General features: G+C 44.9%; 2 protein-coding genes across 12 annotated transcripts in view; one reads left to right on the top strand and one right to left on the bottom strand.

Moving 5' to 3' along the window:
* Nucleotides 1-6,077, bottom strand: part of FNBP1 (formin binding protein 1) — a 113,955-nt gene extending 107,878 nt beyond the window's left edge. For 3 of the 11 annotated variants that reach the window (XM_053667646.1, XM_053667648.1, XM_053667652.1), the window contains exon 1: nucleotides 5,141-5,244. In XM_053667646.1, coding sequence (XP_053523621.1) covers nucleotides 5,141-5,212 — 72 coding nt within the window. In that variant the 5' untranslated portion in view covers nucleotides 5,213-5,244. Of the gene's footprint in view, nucleotides 1-5,140; nucleotides 5,245-5,796 lie in introns of those variants that run through there. The other 8 variants (XM_053667651.1, XM_053667647.1, XM_053667649.1 and 5 more) reach the window with 5 other exon arrangements.
* Nucleotides 6,078-13,583: 7,506 nt separating this feature from the next.
* The window catches only part of GPR107 (G protein-coupled receptor 107), a 51,966-nt gene continuing 41,760 nt past the window's right edge, over nucleotides 13,584-23,789 (top strand). The window contains exon 1 of the mRNA XM_037144990.2: nucleotides 13,584-13,748. Within this exon, the coding sequence (XP_037000885.2) occupies nucleotides 13,608-13,748 (141 nt within the window). The 5' untranslated portion in view covers nucleotides 13,584-13,607. The remainder of the gene's footprint in view (nucleotides 13,749-23,789) is intronic.

Raw genomic sequence — 23,789 nt, 5'->3', positions numbered from 1 at the left:
ATATTTTGTTACAAACACTAATTTCAGAAGACTTCACACCCACATCCTAAAGTCTAATTAGATTAATTTCCCAGGGCATTCAAGTATTCTCGGTAGCTTGCAATTTTTCAGTGTCAAAATAAAGCCTTGTTTTAAAGTGTGGGTGGTGTTGATGAAACATGTATGAGTAATACTTGCAGGAAACACAGTGTTAGCTTTAGCTAGGGAGGGGATGCTACCTGACAGGCCCTTCAAAGAAGCACTTTCCCTGTCCCACAAGTGTGAAGCAGGACTTCAAATGTGTCGCCCAGCGAGCAGGGACACTCACAAAACTGCCTCATGGTGCCTGAAATGCAGCGTGACCTACCAGAAAAGCGATTTAAATAAACGTCCAGGATTAGATCGAATGCACAGAGTGAAGGCAACAGGCTGATGTGTAAATATCAACCACAAAATCTCCAGACCTCCCAGGTTATGTTTAATATTTACTAACAGGAAAAGACTGTGCAGAGCTCCTTTCCACGGAGGGAAAGGGATGACCACATTGAACTTGATTGGATCTACACTGGATTTAATCCACGGTAAGAGGCGGTTCCTCTCCATGCACCACAGTCCCGGATGTGAGGCCCCTCCCTTCTTGCTATGTTGGTCCCCAAACACATCTCCGAAGAGTTGAAACATAAAGCGCACGGCAGACAACTGTGAACTGCTCTCCATTTAGTATTATTCTGCAGCAAGAGGAGGAAATAAGATAATTTTCCAAAACCTGGAACTATTTATAGTCCATTACTTCAAGATGAAAGGAGAATCAGTTTAAAGTTCTAACACACTATCAAGTGTTCCACTATAAACACACACGTCCGTATCAGGCACGAGCAGCATGAACAACAGAAAAGAAATGAAATCTCCCAGCCCCATACTAGAGGTGGGAAAGGTACCCAGGCTCGATGTTCACAGGCAAGGCGTCCGCGGGAAAAATCTCTGTACCTTCCACCCAATCTGCTGTGAAACTGAAAACACTCTGAAAAATAAAACCTATGCAAGAGAGAGTGGTCTAGAATGATAACAAATGAAAAAAAAAGAAATGAAATTTTAGAAAGAATTGTAAACAGTGCTTACAACCACCAAAGTGCAGAAAGGTGTTAAAATTATTCTGCCATTACTTTAAAAAAGCAATGTTAAAACAAAAGGAGGAAGAAGGATTCATTCATTTATTCAATAAATATTTATCAGACTCCTACTACATGAGTCAGGCATTGTTTCCCGGCCAGTGGGAGGTCACTCTTCCACTGCTGCTCTCGGGAGCTCATTCCACAGCCGGTTGCCACAGTCAGCACGGTGCTGAGTGCACGGTGCATGCCCGGCGTTGTCCTAAAAGCACGGGTTTAAAAACAACCTACGTGCAGTCGACACAGCTGGTTTTTTACTAAGTTAACCAATCTGCCTTGTTCAGGTCTCTCTGTTCACTTTTTCTTTTCTTTTCATTGATTCCAAAGAGAGGGGAAGGGAGGGAGAAAGAGAGGGAAACACCGATGTGTTTGAGCTGCCTCTCACACGCCCCCTACTGGGGACTAAGCCCGCAACCAGGGCATGTGCCCTGACAGGGAATCAAACCAGCGACCTTTCGGCCTGCAGGACCTCGCCCAACCAACTGAGCCATCCTGGCCAAGGCTCTCTGTTTATTTTCTTGCTTTTAGTATTTTGGGCTCCTCTGTTTCTTATTAGCGCCAAGAGAAAGAAAGAAAGATGGCAGTGAGGACACTTGGAAACAAAAGCAGCTTCTGTCACCCAGTAATTTGCTACCTGTAAAGATTAGCATAGTTATGAGGAAAGCTAAGATTTCCAATGGATTTATTCTCGCTTCACAGTAATGATCAAGCTAATAAAAAGCTGAACTGATACTTTCATAACTTGTCACTTCTTTCTAATAAGTAGGTAAGAAAGAAAGAAAGAAAAAATGTCAAATGTAAGAAACTCTTGCTTTGCCATTTCTCAATGACCAGTCACAACTTCAGTAACTCAGTGTGACCTAATTTGCCCTGTTATCTTTACTTTTAGAACAAAGTCTTGAGTAAATTCATTTTGTTCTTCTTACAAACAAATGTAAATCTCTCTTTCGACTCTGATGTTATAGGCTGGAGTTAAGACCTACTTTGTACATCTTTACCAAAATAAGTCAACATCCTTCAATGTATATACTGTAACTTCGATTCTGATGGGTGTCTTGCATGTAGTAGCTGCTCAATAAGAATTCTAACGCTTCATTACATGGCAAGGTTATGAATAGTTCTACAGAAACAATTTTATTGTAACCCAATCCCTTTGAAACAGCCATTTATACTTTGACCTGACACAAAATAGAAAGCTACAATTTAAATACAAACTAAGCCAATATGCCCTGGCTGGTGCAGCTCAGTGAGTGGATCAAGTGTTGGCCTGCGAACCAAAGGGTCGCTGGTTCCATTACCAGTCAGGGCACCCGCCTGGGTTGTGGGCCAGGTCTCCAGTAGGGGGCGCACGAAAGGCAACCACATACTAATGTTTCTCTCTCCTTCCCTTCCCCCCTCAAAAAATAAATAAATAAAAATATTTAAATACAAACTAAGCCAATAAAGTCATTACAAATTACGGGTTTTGAGTCCATTTTTATAGTTGTATGATAACTTCCTGGCATTTCTAAAAATTTCCTAGAACATGAAAGTTTACTCCTATATGAGTGTTAAAAGAGAGTGAGGAAGGTTTTACTCCCCGAACAAAGCAGGATGTGGGTAGAGAGTAAGCCTTTCGTGTAAAGTGCACATTAGAAACCTGTAGTTTTGAAGCGTCTATATGTCATTTCAGAGACAGCTTACGGGACCAAAAGCAGACCTAAGATTGAAGTTCTCCACAGGATGTAATAATACACAGTCAGTCGTGTTATGTTCACCTGGGGAGATACAAGATTTGTTTCTTAACTCTATATGGACTTGGAGAAAAGTCCTAAAATGTGCGGACACCGGAAGCTATGTGGGAAGGTCTTTGAGAGCTGCAACCACCTGGTACAATCACTCAGGGCACCCAAACCACAGCTCCATCTCTCCCCATCTAGAAGCGTGACTCGGCCCAGTGGGGCTCGAGCGCCCGTCATTATCTCACCACGCATGCGCATATCCCAAAGCCACAGTCCTTGCAAACCCGTCCATCGCTGCCCTGGGCTGGGCTGCCCCGCCCTGCACGCTGCAGAACTGGAGTTTATTTTTCAGAACCCTTCACGAGTCCTCTTTTTATTTAATTTTCAAATCTAATAAAATAAGGCAACTGAAAATAGACATTTGGTTGCCTTCATACTTCTTTGCATTTCATCTTAAAACTCAGATTTTGCACTTCGCTGATTAAGGCAAATAAACGTGTTATTCCTTTCCCTCTGTGAAACTCGAAGCCGCTCCAGGGCAAAAGCCTACACTCCAACAACGAACATCCTTAGGAAAACAACAACAGCTCTTCCCTGACACACACTTGTGCGTACACAACTGCTAACCGACTCACTCTTCCTCAGGAACTCACCAAGCAGAAAGCAATGCCAAGCACTTCTCAAACCGGCCTCCTTAAAAATCTGTTCCAGTTCGTTTTATTGTAGAAAAGCTCAAGCACAAAAACAGTCGGAAGCACAGTGTCATGCGCCCTCCTGTCCCCATCACCTGGCTTCGACAACAGCCCCGTCACTCCTGACTGCTTCTCTTCCTTAATAATTTATTTGTTTGGTCGTTTTTTAGGGAGAGAGGAAGGGAGGGAGCGAGAGAGGGGGAGAAACATCCACTGGTTGCCTCTCGTGCGCCCCCTACGGGACCAAACCTGGACCAAACCTGCAGCTTGTGCCTGAGCCCTGACCCGGGATATAACAAGATGTCCTGTCGCTTCGCGGGAGGGCCGCCCAGCCAGCTGAGCCACACCAGTCAGGGCAGGACACCTTTCTTCCATCGACGTGCCCACCAGCTACCACCCCAGATTCTTCTGAAGCAAATCCAAGACTCCGCATCGTTCACATATATTCCAGTTCCAATGTATGTTCCACAGCTCCTTCCCATCCCTCCACTGCACCAGCCACAAGTGTACAGAATAACGTAGGCAACTGGGCCTGGTTTATCATTTCCCTTCTCCTGGCCACTCTCCTGCCTGGATCACCTTCTGTGGCATTCACCAACGACACAGAGAGAGGAATACCCCCTGTGTTCAGTCCCTTTAACCAGAGCCTATTTAGCTCAGAAATATACTGTAGTTTCCCCCCCAGAATGCCTTTTTCTTGTTTAAACAAGTGGGGGGGGGAACTGTGCCAAATTTTCCATTCTCTTAATAAAATTACTTCTGATTTGTTCCCCCTCCCCCAGCTAAGCTGAAGAAAGCCAAAGGGAGTGGGGCAGGGAGAGAAGAGGAAAGAAATACATTTAAAACGGTAGATTCTGCCTAATTAGGTGTGAGCAAATATTTTAAACCATCTGTTATTTTATTTTAAAGAGGAATATTTGTAAACATCAGCCAAAAATCTTGGGTTCCTTTAGACAGAGGATGTTTATTAAATGGCTTATCTTAATTTAAAAGGGCCATTGCATTCAGGATTTTGGTTAATAACAGTAGGTGCTTCTGAGTCTAAGAAATGGTTATGTAAGAACAATTTTAAAAAATAATAAGGGAGGATGCGCTCTGTTTCCATAGCTCTACTCTTGTTTTATTTCGAGGTGAGCCTTCCTGGCCTCAGCTCAGAGAGCAGCCAACACCCCACACTTGCCCACTCCACACCCTTTCCAAAAGGAATTCCGAAAAGAGGCACTTTCGAGTTCACCATGGGAAATGTCTCGTCTGGAGGACGGTTCGGTGCCATAATTGAGATTTCCTCCACTCCTCCCGCCGGACCCTGCCCTGCCCATCCCTCGCTCAGTGACCTCCCCAGGAATCCACAGGAAGGCAGGACCGCAAGCTGCATCCCACCCCCCACAGCCTGCGCTCCCGGGGTGGCCTGTGCGCTGCCCGGCATTCCCTGTTCGCCCTGGTGCTGGACGCAGGCTTCCCGACACCATGCCGCTGGTTCACCCACCGCTCCCCCAGGCAAAGATCCCGGCGGGGCGCCCCTCGCCTCCAGCCTTCCCCATTTTCAACTGTGTCCTCTGAGCAGTTGAAGAATTATTACCCGCGAATGCCTCTTCCTGAAGGTGATCCCCCCGAACTTTCCCCTCCAGGCCAAACGCCGCAGTCCCCGCATCAAAATCAGGATGTGAGCTTCCCACCGAAAGCGATACAATTGCGCCCCAAACCGCCACAGGTCAGAAAGTCCTCGCCTCTAGAGGGAAGTCGCCACTTTCGGACCCCGCGCCCCCAAACCCAAGCTGTGGGACCCGGCCCCGCCGGGTCTGCCCCGCCCCCGGGAGCAGAGCCCGCTCGGCCGCACCTCCGCGCGCAGAGAGCAGCCCCAGGAACTCGGGAATGCGCGCCCTAATACATAACCAGGTCCCCCAAAGCCGAGGGCTTCCACGCCCCCATCGAAGCCAGTTCGCGGCGCCTCGGTTACTCACCCCGAGGGATTGAGGTTCTTCTCTGCCAACACCGCTGGCCTCCGGCCGCCTGGGGGACCCAGACCCGCGCCCCTCGCCTCGGAAGGGTGAATCCGGCTCGCACCTCCTGCTCCGGCCAAGGCCCGCGAGGGGCACGGGACCCGCGCCTACCTCGGGCCGCGGGGACCCTGACCCGCGCGCCATCGCCTCCACCCCAGCAGCCCGGCCCGCGTTCCCTGCCCAGGCGCGCCAGGCACCTTCCCCCGCAGCCCCGCGGGCCCAGCCCCTCACTTACCCAGAGCTCCGTACCCCAGCTCATGGTGCAGGGGGCGGGAAGGGGCGCGCCGCGCGGCGGGCGCGGCTCTCCGGTCCCCCTCCCTGGCGATCCTTTCACCCTTCGGGATCCCCGCGATCGAGGAGAGCCCAGGCCCGCACTGCGGCCGCCTCCTCCGGCTCGCCGCCGCTCGCCTAGGGTCTCTTCGGCGGCTCCTCCTCCCGGTCGCTCTTCAGCAAAATGGCCCAAGGAAGCAGCAGCCCGGCAGCCGCAGCGCCCGCCAGCCCGCCCCACACCCGGAGAGCGATGGGAGGGAGCTGGGGGGCGGGACCGCACGCCGGGGGCGGGGCCAGCTGACAGCTCGCGCACGCGCCGCGGCCCGCCCTCCCCCAGGTGCCCTCCGCCCAGCAGGCGCCCGGGGGGTGCGGAAGGACGCCGAGGGAGGCGGGAGGGGTACCCACCCCCCGCCAGTATTTTTTTATTACTTAATAGCTGCCATACTGTCTGCTCTTAGGACAGCCACTCTCCTTTGAACGGAGCCGGCCCCTGTTATTACCGGTGCTCTGCCCGGCCGGAGGTTGCTCCTCTGCGCGCTGCGCCGCTGTGAGCTGCAGCACCGCGCTCTTCCCCGGCCTCCATTCGCGCCGACCTGAGTTCGCCGGGGGTGCGCCTTCCGCACCGCGCGGGGACCACGGAGGCCCAGGAGCCCTGCAGCCCTGCGCGGTGGGAGTGGGGCCCGGTACGGTGACGTCTGCACTGTGCAGACAGTGATGTCGAGGCCAGGGGCGATCGAGCAGCTGCAAGTGGCTAGGGAGGGAATCCAGGGGCGCACAACCAGTGATTTCGAATCTGTGAAACCAGTGTTTTCCAACTTGTTCGGCCAAGAAGCGCTCAGACGTGAAATCACGTTGCCGCTTAGTGGATAAAAACCAAGGCACTGGGTCCACAGATAAAAGTGTTTGGTTCCAATCCAGCCTCCGCACCTCCGGGCTGGGTGGCCCGGGACAAGGACTCCGCCTCCTTGGAAGCTCAGAGCCCCCGTCCGCCAAATGGAGGTAACGCATCCACCTCAGCGTTTGCTGCGGAGGATCAGGGAGATAAGCACCTGTTACCTGGCTTATGTTTGGTAAACTGAGAGCTAATTCTTAAGTAGACACTGACTCCATCTCTCTGTATTCCAGAGGCCTGTGCAAATACTCACGACGAGCTACGGAGAAATGTTGGAGTTTCAACTCTGTCCTCCGAATCACTAGGCCCTTTCTCCTCACTTAATACTGCCGACTTTTCTGAGTAACTGTGGGCTCCTAAAGTGGGTCCCATTTCAGAAGTATTTCGTGATGCACCTCGCCAGTGCCTACTGCGACCACCCCCAACCCGGCCAGCGGCAACCGATGTATGGTTCTCCGCCATGAAAGGGTGGAGCTGAAAAACGCTCGCAGATAAACCTCCTGGTCTACTTCCTTTGTTGGACAGTTAGGATAAATTTAACCTGTCAAAACTGTTGTGGTCTGTCTTTTTTCAGCTTTCTGCCACCGGCTCATTTTTACCGTGTGTTTAAATGTTTTGCTCTCATAGTTACCAGGTCTGGGAACTCTTTACTCCAGAGACTCCGAGATATTAAACAATCAGAACTACCTACCTCCCAAAGCAGATTAATAGCCAGGGTGAGTAGAACAGGTAAGAAATTCAAACAATGCACAGGAAGAAACTGCAAGTGAAAAGCAGGTTATCTCGAAAGGCCCTGCCTCGGTAATCACCTTGATTTCTCTTCCTGCCAAGGCGTTGCTATTTTTTTTCAAATACAATGATCTAATCTCGACTCAGTTCTTGGAGACTTCTCAAAAACTGTGACCACTTGTGAAAATATGTTCATCAGAAGCAACCTGCTGATCTAAAGATGAGAAAGGAGAGGGGGGAAAGAGGAAGGGACAGCAGCAGTTAAAGAAAGACCACATAAAGATTAAAAAAAAAACCCTTTTAAGATGAGTAAGCAGGAAATAGTTATAGAAACCCATTAAAAGCAACAGCAGCAGAACTATATGGAATGGGACGAAAAACCTTTAACTTCATTAAGTTTGGGTAGTAACTGGAAAAGGTTTGAAAATGTCAGAATTTTTAAAAATTGTTTATTTATTTATCTTTAGAGGGGAAGGGAAGGAGAGAGGGAGAGAAATATCAATGTATGGTTGCCCCTCCTGCGACCCCTTGCTGGGAACTGGCCTGCAACCCAGGCATGTGCCCTGACTGGGAATCAAACCGTGATCCTCTGGTTCACAGGCCCGTGCTCAATCACTGAGCTACACCAGCCAGGTCTGAAAATGTCAGAATTTTTAAAAAATAAAGAAGACACCACTTACCTTGAAGCAATGGAAACAGTTTGGGATAAAGATAAATAAACCAGCAGAGAAAAAGATAAAATGAATTCAGCACAGTATTTTTTTTAGGAAGAACTGACTCTACTAATTTTTCCTACCAGTAACAAGGAGTGATTCTAAGACAAGGAATAATCACTATTAACTAATTCCTGTGAGCTGCTGTGTTTAGGAATCAGTTTCACAGGAGGTATTCTAAACCCTGTCTACGTAAACACTGGAACTACCTAGGGGTCAGTGCAGGTTATAAACACCTGTATCACTTCAGTAACATCTCCAAAGCGCTGATTTACAAAGCTAGACAATTGTGATGTGCTTTAAATTAATAAATATTTAATTCGGGGGCTTAGATGTATAGATGTCTGTATCTTTCTCTAGCTTTTCTCGCTTTTAAAGGAGGTAGGTTTTGTCATTGTTAAATTGGGGTCCTAAGGTTCCACTACTATTTAGGTACATGGCCTTTGGCAACTTGTTTAAACCCTCTGAACCTCAGTTTCCCTATTCATAACACGGGGGCCTCACAGATTGTCATGAGGCTGAAATGAGGAAGTGGAGGAGGAGCACCAGCTTCGTGTCACTCAGATCTGGATAGCTCTGGAGTGCTCTGCTGGAGTTATTTTCCTACTTACGCTAAGCCTGTTTCCTCTGAGAATGGAAATAATGCTACTCACATCAAAGGTTACTGCAAAAGTGAAAAGAAAAAAAAAGTGTACGATGCTTAGCACAGAGAGCACAAGTATTTGGTTCTCTTTCCTTTCCTCTTGCCGTCTGGAGAATTTGTGCTTATTGTAGCAAGGAAATCCATCCTTTAAGCACTTTTTAAAATTTTTAAAAATTTATCTTTAGAAGGGAAGGAAGGAAAGGAGAGAAATTCAATGTGTGGTTGCCTCTCGTGAGTCCCCTGCTGGGAACTGGCCTGCAACCCAGGCATGTGCCCTGACTGGGAATATGAACCATGATTGTGTGGTTTGCGGGCCCACGCTCAGTCCACTGAGCTATGCCAGCCAGGGCTCTTTAAGCACTTTTGATGCATCAAGACAGCTTGCCTGAACTACGATTGATTGGCCGTCTATTGGTGAGGTACTATTCCTTTTGAAATGCTCAGGATTTTTTGAAAAAATAGCTTCCACATCAGTTTCAGTTTGAAATTCCCCATTCGTTCAGCATTCAAACTACCTACTTACAAAGGACCCAAGAAAGCAGTCAAGTGCAAAGAGTTGGACTGGGATAAAAGTGGGGACTCGATGGGGGAGGATTTTGAAACTGCAACCAAGGCCCAGTGGGTAGTGCATTAGTCTCATAAAACTGCAACCAGTCTTTGCACCTGATTGTGGAATTCCCCAGAAGGTGTATAAAGATGTGCGCAAAAGCAGGAACTAGCTGCCCTATGGCCAAGTAAGTCACACACCGCGCCACCAAGAATAGAAATGAATTGGAAGTTTTCCCTCAACCCACAGGATTCGAGATGTGTCAGAGTCTCACTTCTCCGTGAAGCTGAACCTCTGCAAGAAAATACCATGGGCTTCCCCCGGGCCCCAGGAAATGACGTTTCTAGTCAAAGAATGAAAGTGACATCTAATTTCTAAATGTACTGCCAGGCTCCAATTTGATCCCCAGTCCCCTGTACTCCTTATAGAGGTTTTGGGTCTGAAATAGCAACTCTTTTGATGAGAAAGCGAGTGACAATTATACCTTATTACAACTGGGGAATATTAGCCCATTAATTATGTAAAAGATTTCTGGAAATTTCTAAACTGATGCCAAATATTAATGACATTAACATTACCAAATTACAAATTCTCCTACTAGAGGCAAACTTGGGGGGTCCTGCAAAGTTAGAGGAAACAGAAAAAAATAAACGCACTTGACTAAGAGAAGCAGGCTAAAAGTCAGGTTTAGGAGATCAGTTTTTCCAGCGCCTCCAGGCCTTTTTGGTCAACACCGTGCAGTTTAAGGCCTTTGGAAAGGTTGCCAGGGAGAAGCAGGCATAACTTGTCCTGTTACTCAATGTGTCTGTTTCCAGTTACAGTATCATGAGTATGCAAATAGCCTTTTCTTGAAACTCTGAAATCAGGTACATAAATTGCCAACATAGCAGTTTTCACACAATTCAAAAACTGTCTGAAAACTACTTCAGTTTAACTTTTTGTATGGCGTGCACTTTTTTATTTCTCGCGACTCCAAAGTAGTGACTGGCACGATTCACTTCTCAAATACCTGAAGGAAGTTATTCCTCCTAAATCTCTGGGCAGATGCCACTGGGGTTTAACCCTGTAAAGGTTACATGACATTTCCAAGTGAAAAGAAGAAATAAGAACCAGCGTTAAGCCCTTTAAAGTTGTTTTCCAGAAACTAAAACACAGAATTCTATTTTATAAATTATTTGAATGTTTGGTAGTTATATTAAATGAAATGAAAACTATTCCCAATCTTTCCCCATTTTTAAAAGCATATTGCTTTCAAATTTAAACAAGAGATTCTCAAAAATGCCACCTCACAGTGCTTCAAACAGTACTTCAAAGCCTTGAAAACTGCCTTTATTTTTATTTTTTTAATGAACATCCTTCTCTTGTCCCTGATTTTATTTATTTGTTTAAGATTTTATTTTTTATTTATATTTAGAGAGAGAGGGTAAGGGAAGGAGAGAAACATCAATGTGTGGTTGCCTCTCATGTGCCCCCAAGTGGGGACTTAGCCTGCAACCCAGGCATGTGTCCTGACTGGGAATCGAACCAGTGACACTTTGGTTAGCAGCCTGCGCTCAATCCACTGAGCTATGCCAGCCAGGGCTGAAAACTGCCTTTAAAAGTGAAACTGCATTTAAAAGTCACCTTTCCCTTTAACAACTAGTTTTATACTGCAGAATACTGAGAATCGGTATTTTATACTTAGAATCGGTTAACTGTCTTTGGTATTTCTCTTGATACCCAAAAGAAAATACCACTTATTGTATACTCCAAGTATGTTCTTTCAATTTGATGATTTTAAAAATGCTTTCTCAAAATTTCTCTAGCAATTCATTTGATAACACATTAGTTACTCAGATTCTGGGCTTCACTTTTTGAAATAAATTAATATTATAAAAATTAGAAAGCCACATAGAGTGTGAGAAGCACAGATCCAATTCTCAAGCAGATAAGTTTGCAGTTCTGGTTCTAAATGTGCCCACTGAAGACTGTGCTATGGAATGGTTGGTCCTGAGCAAGTCATTTCAGTTCCTTGGTTTTGTTTTTTTATCTGTTGGTTATCTAAGGACCCTTCCAGCCTAATATGCAAATGCAGGTTTTTTTACAACTAGATAGGACAGATTAAATGCTGGGCTTTGTGGATGGGAGCTGGGTCATTGAGAAACCAGTATCCCACCCCTGAATAAATTAATCTAACCAAGTCTCATCTTTAAAAAAGGGTAACAAGTAAATACCTTATGAGGTTTTTTGTGATATTAAATGAGATAATGTATATATAAAGTACTTAGACTATTTGGCACATTTAATTGCTCAATAAATATATTTATGATTATTTATGCTGTGTGGACTCACAAAATAATAGCTTTATTTGTAAAATGGGGTAGTAAGATCAGATGACAATTCTGTTTAAAGATGTAAGATTACATATGAGTAATATTGGTCAAAGATCAGAGGTTGGAGAAAGAAGGGATATTCTCCACCACCCAGTCAACATTGCCATTCTGTCTTCCTGGAGTGGCCTTAGAGCCTACTTTTGTCCTTGCAGAGTGTGTAACAGGGCTTGTATATTACTGATGTGGTTGTTGTTGTTGTTTTAATGTGGCTGTTCTTTAAAGATTTTATTTACTTAAAGAGAGGGAAAAGGAGGGAGAAAGAGAGGGAGAGAAATATTAACATGCAAGAGATACATCCATTAGTTGCCTCTTGCACGCCCCCAACTGGGGAACCTGGCCCACAACTCAGGCATGTGCCCTGACTGGGAATTGAACCAGTGACCTTTTAGTTCACAGGCCAGTGCTCAGTCCAGAGCTACACCAGCCAGGGCTTGCTTCTCTTTCCTCTTAACTCAAGGGAAGAATTAATAGATTCACAACAGTATTAGTAAGATTGCACACAGCTAAAAATTATCTAGGATCTTCCCTTTCTCCCACCCTCCACCCCTGTATTTTCCCAATGATTTTTTTTTAACCTGAGTGCAGCAGTTGAACTCCATTAAAATATATCATCTTAATTTCAGTTTCTAGTTCCAGCTAAAAAACTTTAAGGATCTGATTCTGTCATGAAATACACTTGTACACTCACAATCACTCAGTATTGGAATTTCTGGTGGTTTTTACTTTCTCCTGTTTAGCTTCAATGACTTCACACAAAGAGCATGCATTACATGTGTGTGGCGTGCTGAAAAAAATCTAAAAACTAAATAAATCTGGCTAGTTTATTGGCAACTTAAATAAGCATGGTCTTCCATAGCTCCTTAATGAAAATGGTGAGGGGACGGATCAACTACTGAATCTTTTCCTTAAAGATTTCATAGCCTTGGGTGTCCCACCAGGTCTATAGCTCTGCTGGTTGTAGCGCTCCTCAGGGCGGGTCTGTCTGGGGTCAGGACACATACAAGAATTAGCCAATGAATGCGTCAAGTGGAACAAAACCGATGTTTCTTTCTTTCTAAAAATCAACAAATTAAAAAAAAAACTTTCCCCATAAATTCCACCCATGAGAAGCAAAGACAAAATGTTGACTCTAGTGGTCGGCTGAAATAGCATGAGGCAACACAGTAGCTTAAAAGATGCCATGTGGTTCCCAGCTTAACCTGAAACAAATGATTTAATTTCTGAGCCTCAGTTTGCTTACCTGTAAAGTGGGGATAATACCACCTACCTCCTACCTCATTAGATTGTTTCAAGGATTAAATGCAAAAATGCATGCAAAAGGCCTAGCCAAGTGCCTAGTAAAGGCTTAATAAATCGTATTACTGCAACAATTTCGTTTGAAATCTCAGTGTGAAGTGTCTCAAAAGAAAAAAAAAGTTCAAGGGAACTATGAGAAGCCAGGAACTTGGTATTTTCCACCGAGTCCACGCCGCTTCTGTGATCAGTTCAATCAACCGCCAGGCAAGGCGCTGCAGACGGTTTTAAGACATCCCCACCCTTTTCAGAGCCGGGGTCCCTCCCGCGTTCGGGGGTCTCACAGGCCCACTGTCGCTTTCCTAGCCCCCAGGTCGTAGGTGCTGTCCGCACTGTTTCCGTGATAGCCGCCGCAGAATTCCCACATCTGGGCGTTCCACCTGTTCTGGTTAGACCGAATGTCCGCTGAAGGGCCGAACGAAAGAGCCCCCAGCGATATTCCCAGCCGCTGGTTCAGGTAGAAAGGACACGGGAACCGCACTGTTAGCCGCTGGGACGCCCGCTTCCGCGCCCTTCCGGCGGCCGCTGCCCTTTAAACCCGGAAGTGGTTATAGGGGGAGGAAGCAGCTGGTGATGCTGGAACAAACATGGCCGCCCGGGCGCCCGTCGGCCCCTTGGGCTCCAGCTGTCCTCGGCGGGTCGCGGGCTTCTGGTTTCTTTCGCTACTGGGGTTGCTGCAGCTACTGGCGGAGCCCAGCCTGGGCCGCGTTCACCACCTGGCGCTCAAGGTAAGGCCGCCAGGCCCCGGCACGGCCGGGGGGGCGGGGGCGGAGGCCGAGGCCCCTCCCCCGGAGCTGGTGGCAACTTTAGCTCGGAGCCGGGGCCCTCTGAAAGATTGTCCCCCACTCTTTTCCCCCGGTGCGGCATCTCTGAAATAGGGGTCTGTTGGGAACTGAGGGAATGGCGGGGGTCCTCGCGCCGTCTGGAAGGGACGGCAAGATTCAAGCCGACAGAAATGAAGAAGAGAACTGCGGAGAAACTCCTAAGGACTCGGGAGGCCGCGCTTGCGATCCCTGCTGGCTTCCCCAGGTGCCTCGCTGACAGAAGCCAGCTCCTCTCCCTCCCTTCTCAGCTTCAACTTTTGCCTCCGACTTCACTGGTCCGCGGTCTCCATCCCCCTGTGCCTGGCGATTTGCGGATAACGCGAAATCTTAGCTTCAGTTTCCGGGTTCGGCTTACGGCGCTCTCTGGACAGATCTAAGTGGGGATCCCCAGGGGGAATCGCAAGTTTCGCTTCAAACACAGGAGCGAGCATTAAAATATGTGTATCTGATGAGAGGGCCTTTTAATCCTTCGCTCCCGTCATTGCCTGTCTAGGGAAGAGATTTATAATAGGCCTAGAATGATTCTTTGGTCCTAGCTTTGTAACTCCCAGCTAAAAGTCATGTAAGGCTAAAACAGGCGGTTCAGCAGGATAATATATCTGGAGAATAGAAAAAGAAATCATTACTACTCAAATACTTGTATGTGATTTTCATAATATGCAGTTGTAGAGTTTGTCTAATTAAAACTCTTAACAAACCATGAGGCATTATATTTTGGGAAAGTAGAGTTTAAAAAATACAGAATCCGCTAAGAGGCCTGGCCAGACCCGTATATGCATCATACTCCTTGGTCTGTAAATAAAAACTATCTTGGTTAAAACTGTTCTCAACTGCAGGGAGCTAGGTGAGTCTTGACTCCTCTGGAGAATCTGGTAAAAGCTGTAGGACTCCTTCCTGGAAAAGTGCAAGTAAAAGCTTAGACAAAACTTTTTGGAATTTCCAGGGCTTTATAATCCTGTGGAAGCTTGTCTGTAGGCCTTATCACCCAAGCTATGACACCAAGTTCAGAGCACCTGATCTTTAAGATTCTTCAATGTTATAGTTCAGGATCCTGAGTCTTAGATTAACTGGTAGAAAACTGAGGTCAAATAGTTCAAAAAGTAGAGACAAAGCTACTAATGGGGCATGCTGGATCCTGTCTCCTGGCTTCCAATACAGTGCTCTTTGTGTTATACATTTCTAGAATGAAAATACTGCGTGACATCATGAGGTGAATATTGACTGTTGGTATACGTAGATTGAAAGAATATAGTAACCTCAGTCGTAGAAGCAAACCGAATGGTACAGTTTTGGTGATTGATTTCTCCCTATTGTGCTAAGTTACTTAATGTTTTCAATCTCTGAAACATGTCTCTTAAGTACTCTTAAAGTAGATTCTAACTTCTTGCTCGAGCAAATGGAAATCACCTGAATAGAACTTGTGAGCATCAACATTAGGTTTTCTTGTTGTGCTTTGAGATTGAAAGAACGAGGAGACTTGATCAGGTTGCAGACCCAGAGTGGCAAGAATAACACGTAGAGAGGTCACTGCGTACCAGAAATATGCACTGGTCTTTTAAAAAACTTTTTGTCATAGAGAATTTCAAACACATACCCAAACATATACTGGTGCTTGATCCGCTGAGCCACATCAGCTAGGGCAAAATATTTTATTTACTTTTTAGAGAGAGGGGAAGGGGCAGAGAGAAACATAGATTGGTTGTCTCTCACATGCCCCCAACTGGGGAACCTGGCCCACAACCCAGGTATGTGCCCTGACTGGGAATCAAACTGGCGACCTTTTGGTTCACAGGCTAGTGCTCAATCCACTGAGCCACACCAACCAGAGCAGATACCTTACCTTTTTAAAATAACTTTATTGAGGTGTGTTTTGCACACCACAAAAATTGCCTATTTTAAGTGTGTGATTCAGTGATTGTTAGTAAAATTACTAACAATCACCACAAACCAGCCATAGAACATTTCCATCACTCCGTAAGAGACCCCTTGTGCTGGTTTAGAATTATTCCCACCCAGCTTCAGGCAACCACTAATCTACTTTCTGTCTCTATTGATTTGCCCTCTGGATATTTCATATAAATGGAATCAGAGTATGTGGACTTTTTGTGTCTGGCTCTTCTTACATATGTCTTTGAGGTTCACTCGTATCATTATGAGTAACTCATTCCTTTTAATGGCTGAGTACTATTTCATTGTGTGGATATACCACCCTTTGCTTAGCTGTTCACCAGCTGACGAACATTTGGGTTTCCATTCTTGGACCAATGACCATTCTTGGTCATTGTGAGTGGTGCTGCTGCCAACATCGAGCAGGTCTTTGTGGGGACATGTTTTCACTTTGGAGGGTGATTGCTGGGAGCGGAGCAGGATTGCTGCATTATATGGTGGGTTTATATCTCATTTTTGAGGTGTAATTGATGTATAGCATTGCATTAGTTTTAGATGTGCAGGCAGTGATTTGACATCTGCATACCTGGCACGGGGTCATCACACCAACTCTAGTCACCATCTGCAACCTAACAAAGTTAGCATTTTCTGTGCTGCATATTACATCTCTGTGTTTTTATTTTATAACTGGAAGTTTATACTTAATTCCCTTTTTCCACCATTCCTTCCTCTCTCCCGCCCCCCCCTTCCCCGCCACTCCCCACTCTACGCCAGGCAACCTGCATCTGTATCTGTGAGTCTGGGTTTCTGTTTGTGTGTTTTGCTTTTATATTTAATCATTCAATTAATTAATTTTTAGAGAGAAGGTAAGGGAGAAGAAAGAGAAGGAGAGAAACATCAGCGTGCAGTTGCCTCTCACGTGCCCCCTACTGGGGACCCGGCCCACAACCCAGGCATGTGCCCTGACTGGGAATTGAACTGGTGACCCTTTGGTTCTCAAGCAGATGCTCAATCTACTGAGCCACCCCAGCCAGGGCTGTGTATATTTAACTTTTTAATAAACTGCCGTACTGCTTTCCAAAGTGACTGTACCATTTTACATTCCCAGCAATTTATGAAGGCTCCCCCTTTTTTCCTTTTTTATCTTCACCCAAGGATATATTTATTGATATTTTTAATCCTCACTGGAAGATATGCTTATTGATTAGAGAGGGAGGGAGGGAGAGAAGCATCCATCAGTTGCCTCTTGTGCAAACCTGCAACTTGGTACATTCCCTGACTGGGAACAGAACCGTCGGCCTTTCAGTTTATGGGAGAATACTCCACCAACTGAGCCCTATCCACCAGGGCTGAATTTTTATTTATTTATTTTTTTAGAGAAAGAAGTGGGGAGAGAGAAAAACATCAGTGGGTTATCTCCAGTACATGCCCCTGACTGGAGATCAAACCTGCAACCTATATGTGTGCCCTGACTGGGAATTGAACCCACAATCTTTTGGTGCACCGGATGAGGCTCCAGCCAGCTGAGCCACCCGGTCGGGTCCGAGGGTTCCCCTTTCTGCACATTGTGCCAGTGTGCCCAGGAACTGTGGGAACGCAGGAGTCCTGAGCCCTTTAGGAGAGGATAAAGCAAGGACGGTTTCCTGTGAGAGTTAACATCTGGGTTGAAGCTTCAAAAAAGAGTTTACACGTTAGGACAGGAATTGGCCAAGAGAAGCCTACGGAGACAGTAGAATAGTCCAGTTACAGGGGACAGCCTAAACGAGGTGGCAGGAAGTCATCCATCGTGCCTGGTGTTGGATGAAGAGTGGAGGCGGCCCTGGCCGGGTAGCCCAGTTGGTTAGGTTAGAGCGTCATCCCCACACACCAAGGCCGCAGGTTGCATCTCCAGTCAGGGCACATAGTAGAACCAACCAAGAGTCGCTGTTGTCCAGCTGTGGGTAGCCCTGAAGTTTTGCAGTTTTTTTTTTTTTTTTAAGATTTTATTTATTTATTTTTAGAGAGAAGGGAAGGAAGACAGGGAGAGAAACATCGATGCATAAGAGAAATATTGATTGATTGCTTCTCGCACACCCCCAAACGGGGACCTGTCCCGTAACCCAGACATGTTCCTTGACCAGGAATTGAACCATTGACGTTTCGGTTCATAGGCTGGCACTCAATACACTGAGCCCCACCAGCCAGGGCAGATTTGCATTTTAGATAGATTTCTCTGAGAGCTCAATCGGGAGGCAAGACTGGAGGAAGCAAGGGACCAGCCAGGTTATAGACGTACATCCTAGGTGTGAGATTAGGGACCAAAGTAGGGTATTGGGGAGAAGGGAGGACAGACCTCCGGGCTATTTAGAGGGCTCATGAGGGGCAAATGTAAGGGCGAGGGAGGAGGTGACATACAGGTTGCTGGCAGAGGTTATGAAGGGGGCTGTTGGTGCCACTACCTCATAGACATAGGAGGACAGGAATAAGAGGAGCGGGATGAGCCGTTACTGTTAATGTGACTGCGGAGTTGGCGGTGGGATGTGTACTTATCCTCCGAGTGTAAATGAGTGCTCTCACCCATTTTGCAGGATGGAAAGGCAGTTCCTGTGTGATGATCCATTAGCAAGCCCGAATTACCCCTTTTTCTTGTATTAAATCCACGAGTTCTCTATGATAAACCAGATGTACATCAATTCAGATTTCATCACCATCAAACTAATGCTTATTTCCTTGTTTGGATTAGTACTTTGGAGATTATAATTATGTTAGGGCCATTCATGTTTCCACTTATTTCAGATAATATAAGCCAGCTTAGGAAAGTCAGGAAATACTACAAGTTTTTACAACCAACCATGTAAATATATACCTGGGAACAGGTCTGTATTTTATGTTCCTGTAACCTTGACTTCTCATGGATGAATAATCTTGTTTAAATAACTTGATAAGCAGTTTACTGTGATTAGGAATAGAGCATGCTATTATGGTTATTTTTTAAAGCCCTTATCAGATACATACTGAAATATTAATAGATGAAATCATAGGGTATTTGGGATTTTCTCTAAATACTTGAGATTGGGGGTGAGGAGGAGTTTAAAGGGACAACATTGACCACTAGTTGATTGTATGAAATTTTTAAATAAAAGATATACCATTTATTTGGTTGTAAAAGTAAATATAAGGTGATTAAGAACACAGGTTTGAGGTTTAAACAAAGCTGGGTTAGAATACTGGCTCTGCCAGCTGGTAACACTATGATTTTAAGCAAGTTTTATCTCCCTGAGCCTCTTGTTTCCTTATCTCCAAAGCGGGCAGCGTCACCTGCCTCAGGGTTGTAATAAGAATGAAGGGCAGCACATGAAACAAGTGCTGACTGACGGCCTCTGAACTCCTGGCGGAACAGACCAACGTTACTGCTGTGTCAGTGCTGTGCAGAGGACAGGGTGGTCATTGGAAGTGCAGTGACATCTCCGCTGATTCATTGTGTCTGATATTGTCATCCTCGCCCTACTTTGGCAACTCCTCCTTGCCTGTGTCTCCTTTTGTCTGCCATCAAGAGACAGAGTAGGAACACTTCTGTCTCCCCCACGCCCACCCCATCCCTGATGCCAGCTGAAGCGCTCAGATCTGGCTTCCCCCGAGGCGGGAAGAGAGGTGTCCCTGTTCCTGGATAGTTAGGATTGGCTGCTGGAAACGTTTTTCTGTGACCGAGTATTTTTCTTTCTTCCTTTCTTTTTTTAAAGATTTTATTTATTTATTTTCAGAGAGAGAGGAAGGGAGGGAGAAAGGGAGAGAAACACCAAGGTGTGAGAGAAACGTTTGCTATATGCCTCTCCCATGCCCCCAACTGGGGACCTGGCCCACAACCTTGGAACGTGCCCCAATGGGATTGGAACCCACAACCCTTTGACTCACAGGCACTGAGCCACACCAGCCAGGGATGAGTATTTTTCATTCTTTGGGCCTCAGCCATTAGTGGTATTTTATAAATATTGATTTATTTACATTAGATTGAATCAGTGTCAATGAGTAATTAGTATGACTTTGCTGTCCTAAGATTTCTGTATGCCTATGACTTATGCAGTGCGATATATAGGAGTGGGCAGAAGTAGGTTGGCAGCTGTGAGCATGAGAGAGTTTATTCTTGTATTATTGTTTATTAATTATTGTACTGTTTTTCCTACAAACAATTGTCTGCCTCCTCTTAACCACCCACGTACAGTCACTCCTCTCCATCTGTTGGAAATGGTGACATTGCAGCTTGAACGGGTGGAGCACAGGTTAGATGAAGCTCCTGGGTGCATTGCTGGCAACTGGCGGTACATTTAAAGAAGATTGATTTTTGGTCATTATTTGTTAGAAATTTAGAAAATACAAAAAAGTATAAAGAAGGAATTGTTACCATCCCATTGGTGCTAATCTTTTCATATTTGATGAGTTTCTTTCAAATCTGTGATAAATGAATAAATAAGTGTAAATATTTGGCCTTTTAACTTTAAAAAAATTTAGCTCTTACTCTATATAGTTTGGATTCTGCTCTTTGCATTTTATATTTTTCCAGCTTTTTTTCCTTTTTTAATCTTTTTTCTTTTTACATTTTGCCAACTTTATTGAGGTGTAATTAACAAATAAAAATTGTATTTAAGACATACAGTGTGATAGTTTGATACACATGTACATTGTGAAGTGATTACCACAGTCAAGCAATTAACATGTCCATCTCACATAGCTGCCTTCTTTTTTGGTGAGAACAATTAAGATTTCTCTAAGCAAATTTTAAGTATACAATACAATATTGTTAACTGTGGTTATTGTGGTGTACGTTAGATCTAAGAAATTATTCATCCTGCATATCTGAAACTTTGTACCCTTTTTTTAAATGAGATTTTTATTTACTTAATTTTAGAGTAAGGCGAAGGGAGGGAGAAAGAGAGGGAGAGAAACCCTGGCCAGTCGGCTCTCTCGCTGAGCCACACTGATCCCGCCTGAGGCCCCATCTCCCTGCGCGGTCCTCTCCCAGCCCTGCCGTCGTAACCGCCTCTGTTCTCAGCCTCTGAGAATCTGACATTTTCACATTCCACGTACAGGTCGGGGCGTGCGGTGTTTACCTTCCTGTGCCCGGCCGATTTCATTCAGCGAACGGCCTGCAGCGTTATCCGCGTTGTCACAGGTGATAAGAGCTCCTTCTCTTTGAGGCTGAATAACCCTTTGTGTGTGCACTAGCGGGTTTCCTTATGCATCCCTGGGCAGCACCTAGGTGGTGTTCGAGTCCGGCTACCGCGGGTAACCCTGCAGTGAGCGTGGGATTGCAGCCATCTTTTTGAGATAGTGATTTTACTGCTTTTGGGTGAATGCCCAGAAGTGGGATTTCTGGATCATATGGTAGTTTAATTGTTTGAGGGACCTACATACTGTTTTCTATAACAGCTGTTCCAGCTTACATTCGTATCAACAGTGTATAGGGGTTCTCTTTCTCCACATTCTCATAGATGCTTGTTTTTGACTTTTTGATAATAGCCATTCTAAAAGTGTGAGGTGCCTTTCCTTCATGATTAGTGATGTTGCACAACTTGTCACACACTCGTGGGTCATTTGCGTGTTTTTTAAGAAATGTCTATTCAGATGTTTGTCCATATTTAAGTCAGGTTACCATATTTTTAGGACTACAACATGTGCTGGACCATAGATGCACCTAAGTTTTAGAGGAATAAAATAGGGAAAAAATGTTAGAAGCAAAAAATGTGGTAAAATATCTAATAACCTGTGACTCTGCTCTGCCATCGCCCCCCCCCTCGCCATCACCCCCCCCACCCCACAGCGAGCCAGGTAAGCTGCGCCTGGACAATAATTTGCACCCCAATTTTCCTCTCAAATTTGGGGGTGTGTCTTATAGTTCGAAAAATATGATGTTTGTTTTCTTGCTATTGAGTTGAGTTCCCTCTGTGTTTGGGGTATTAACCCTTTATCAGGTAACACAGTTGGCAAACATTTTTTCTCATTCAATAGGTTGTCTCTTCCCTGTGCTGTTTCCTTTGCTGTGCAGAAGCTTTTCGGTTTGGTGTACTCCCATTTTTTTTTTGTTTTTTACCTTGTTACCTGTGCTTTTTTCTATCTGAAAAATCATTGCTTGGACCAATGTCAAGAAGCTTTTTCAAGTAGTTTTACCATTTCAGATCTTAAGTTTAAATCTTTAATCCATCTTGAGTTGATTTTGGTGTATGGTGTGGTCAATCTCATTTCAAGCATGTGGATATCCAGTTTTCCTAACACCACTTCCTGAAGAGACTGGTCTTTCCTTCCTGTGTGTTTTGGTGCCTCTGTTGAAGACTGGCTGACTATAACTGTGTGGACTTACTTCTGGGCTCTCTGTTCGGCTGCCTTGCTCTGTGTCAGCAATTTTCCATCTTTTTCTTTCCATGGTGCACATAAATGCTAAAATTCTGTGGCACATAAAGAATATATTTTTTGCCAATCTGATTTTTAAAAAGTATAATTTTTATTTATTCACACTGGACAGCTATTGTATTAGCTGTTGTCATTTTTTTATTTGACAATTTAAAGGAAAAGAGGTCAGCGCCCCTGACTAAATAATAGTCAGGTATCGCATGTTTTAAAAATTCTTGTGGCACACCAGTATGCCTCTCGTACCACACCAGTGTTGTGTGGTACACTGGTTGAAAATCACTGGATGACCAGTCACCCTGACTGGTGTGGCTCAGGTGGTTGGACATCATGCCTCAACGCGATCGGTTGCCAGTTCAATTCCTCGTCAGGGCACATGCCTGGGTGGTGGGTTTGGTCCTGGTATAAGAAGCAACCAATCGATGTTTCTCTCCCTCTTTCTCACTCCTTTCCCCTCTTTCTGTAAATGAATGAGTGAGTGAACGCATGAATGAATGCATGAATGAAAAAATCAAAGAAAGAAGAAAAAAAGGAAGGAAGGAAGGAAGGGAGGGAGGGAGGAAGGGAGGGAGGGAGGAAGAAAATCAAATCATTGGTCTATGTGTCTGTTTTTATGCCAGTACCATACTGTTTTGATTACTGTAGGTTTATAGTATATTTTGAAGTCAGGCAATGTGTTGCTTTCAGCTTGTTCCTCTTACTCATGATTGCTTTGGCTAATGGAATCTTTGGTGGTTCCATATGATTTAGGATTTCTTTCTATTTCTGTGAAAAATACCATTGAAATTTCAATAGGGATTGCATTGAATGTGTAGATTGCTTTGGACAGTATGGACATTTTAATAATATTAATTCTTCCAATCAATGAACACAGATTACTTTTCTATTTATTTGTGTCTTCATTTATTTCATCAATATTTTTTTAGTTTTCAGCATATAGATTTTTCACTTGGTTAAATTTATTTATGAGTATCTTTTTGTTTTTGATAGTAAGATTTTCTTTATTTCTCTTCCAGATATTTTATTAGTATATAGAAATGTCATTGATTTTCTTTATTTCTCTTCCAGATATTTTATTAGTATATAGAAATGTCATTGATTTTTGTATGTTGATATTTACATCCTGAACCTTTACTGAATTTCTTTTTTTTTTTTTAAGAATGCATTTATTTATTTTTAGAGAGAGAGGAATGGAAGGAGAGAGAGTGAGAGAAGCATCAATGTGTGGTTGCCTCTTGGACACTCCCCAGTGGGGACCTGGCCTGCAATGCAGGCATGTGCCCTGACTGGGAACTGAACCAGTGAACATTCAGTTTGCAGCCCATGCTCAATCCACTGAGCTACACCAGCCAGGGCCGAATTTCTTTTTTTTTAAAATATATTTTATTGATTATGCTATTACAGTTGTCCCATTTCCCCCTCTTTATTCCCCTCCACCCTGCACACCCTCCCCCACCCACATTCCTCCCCTTTAGTCCATGTATCTTAAGTTCTTTAGCTTCTACATTTCCCATACTGTTCTTGCCCTCCCCCTGTCTATTTTCTACCTACCATCTATGCAACTTTCTCTGTACCTTTTCCCCCTCTGTCTTCCTTCCACTCCCCTGTTGCTAACCCTCCATGTGATCTCCATTTCTGTTTTCTGTTCCTGTTCTAGTTGTTTGCTTAGTTTGTTTTTGT

The sequence above is a fragment of the Artibeus jamaicensis genome, unplaced genomic scaffold (assembly GCF_021234435.1).
Source record: "Artibeus jamaicensis isolate MK-2021 breed Jamaican fruit bat unplaced genomic scaffold, CSHL_Jam_final contig_471, whole genome shotgun sequence".
Classification (NCBI taxonomy): Eukaryota; Metazoa; Chordata; class Mammalia; order Chiroptera; family Phyllostomidae; genus Artibeus; species Artibeus jamaicensis.
The sequence above is the reverse complement of the archived record's forward strand: the minus strand, read 5'-3'. Positions and strand labels throughout refer to the sequence as shown.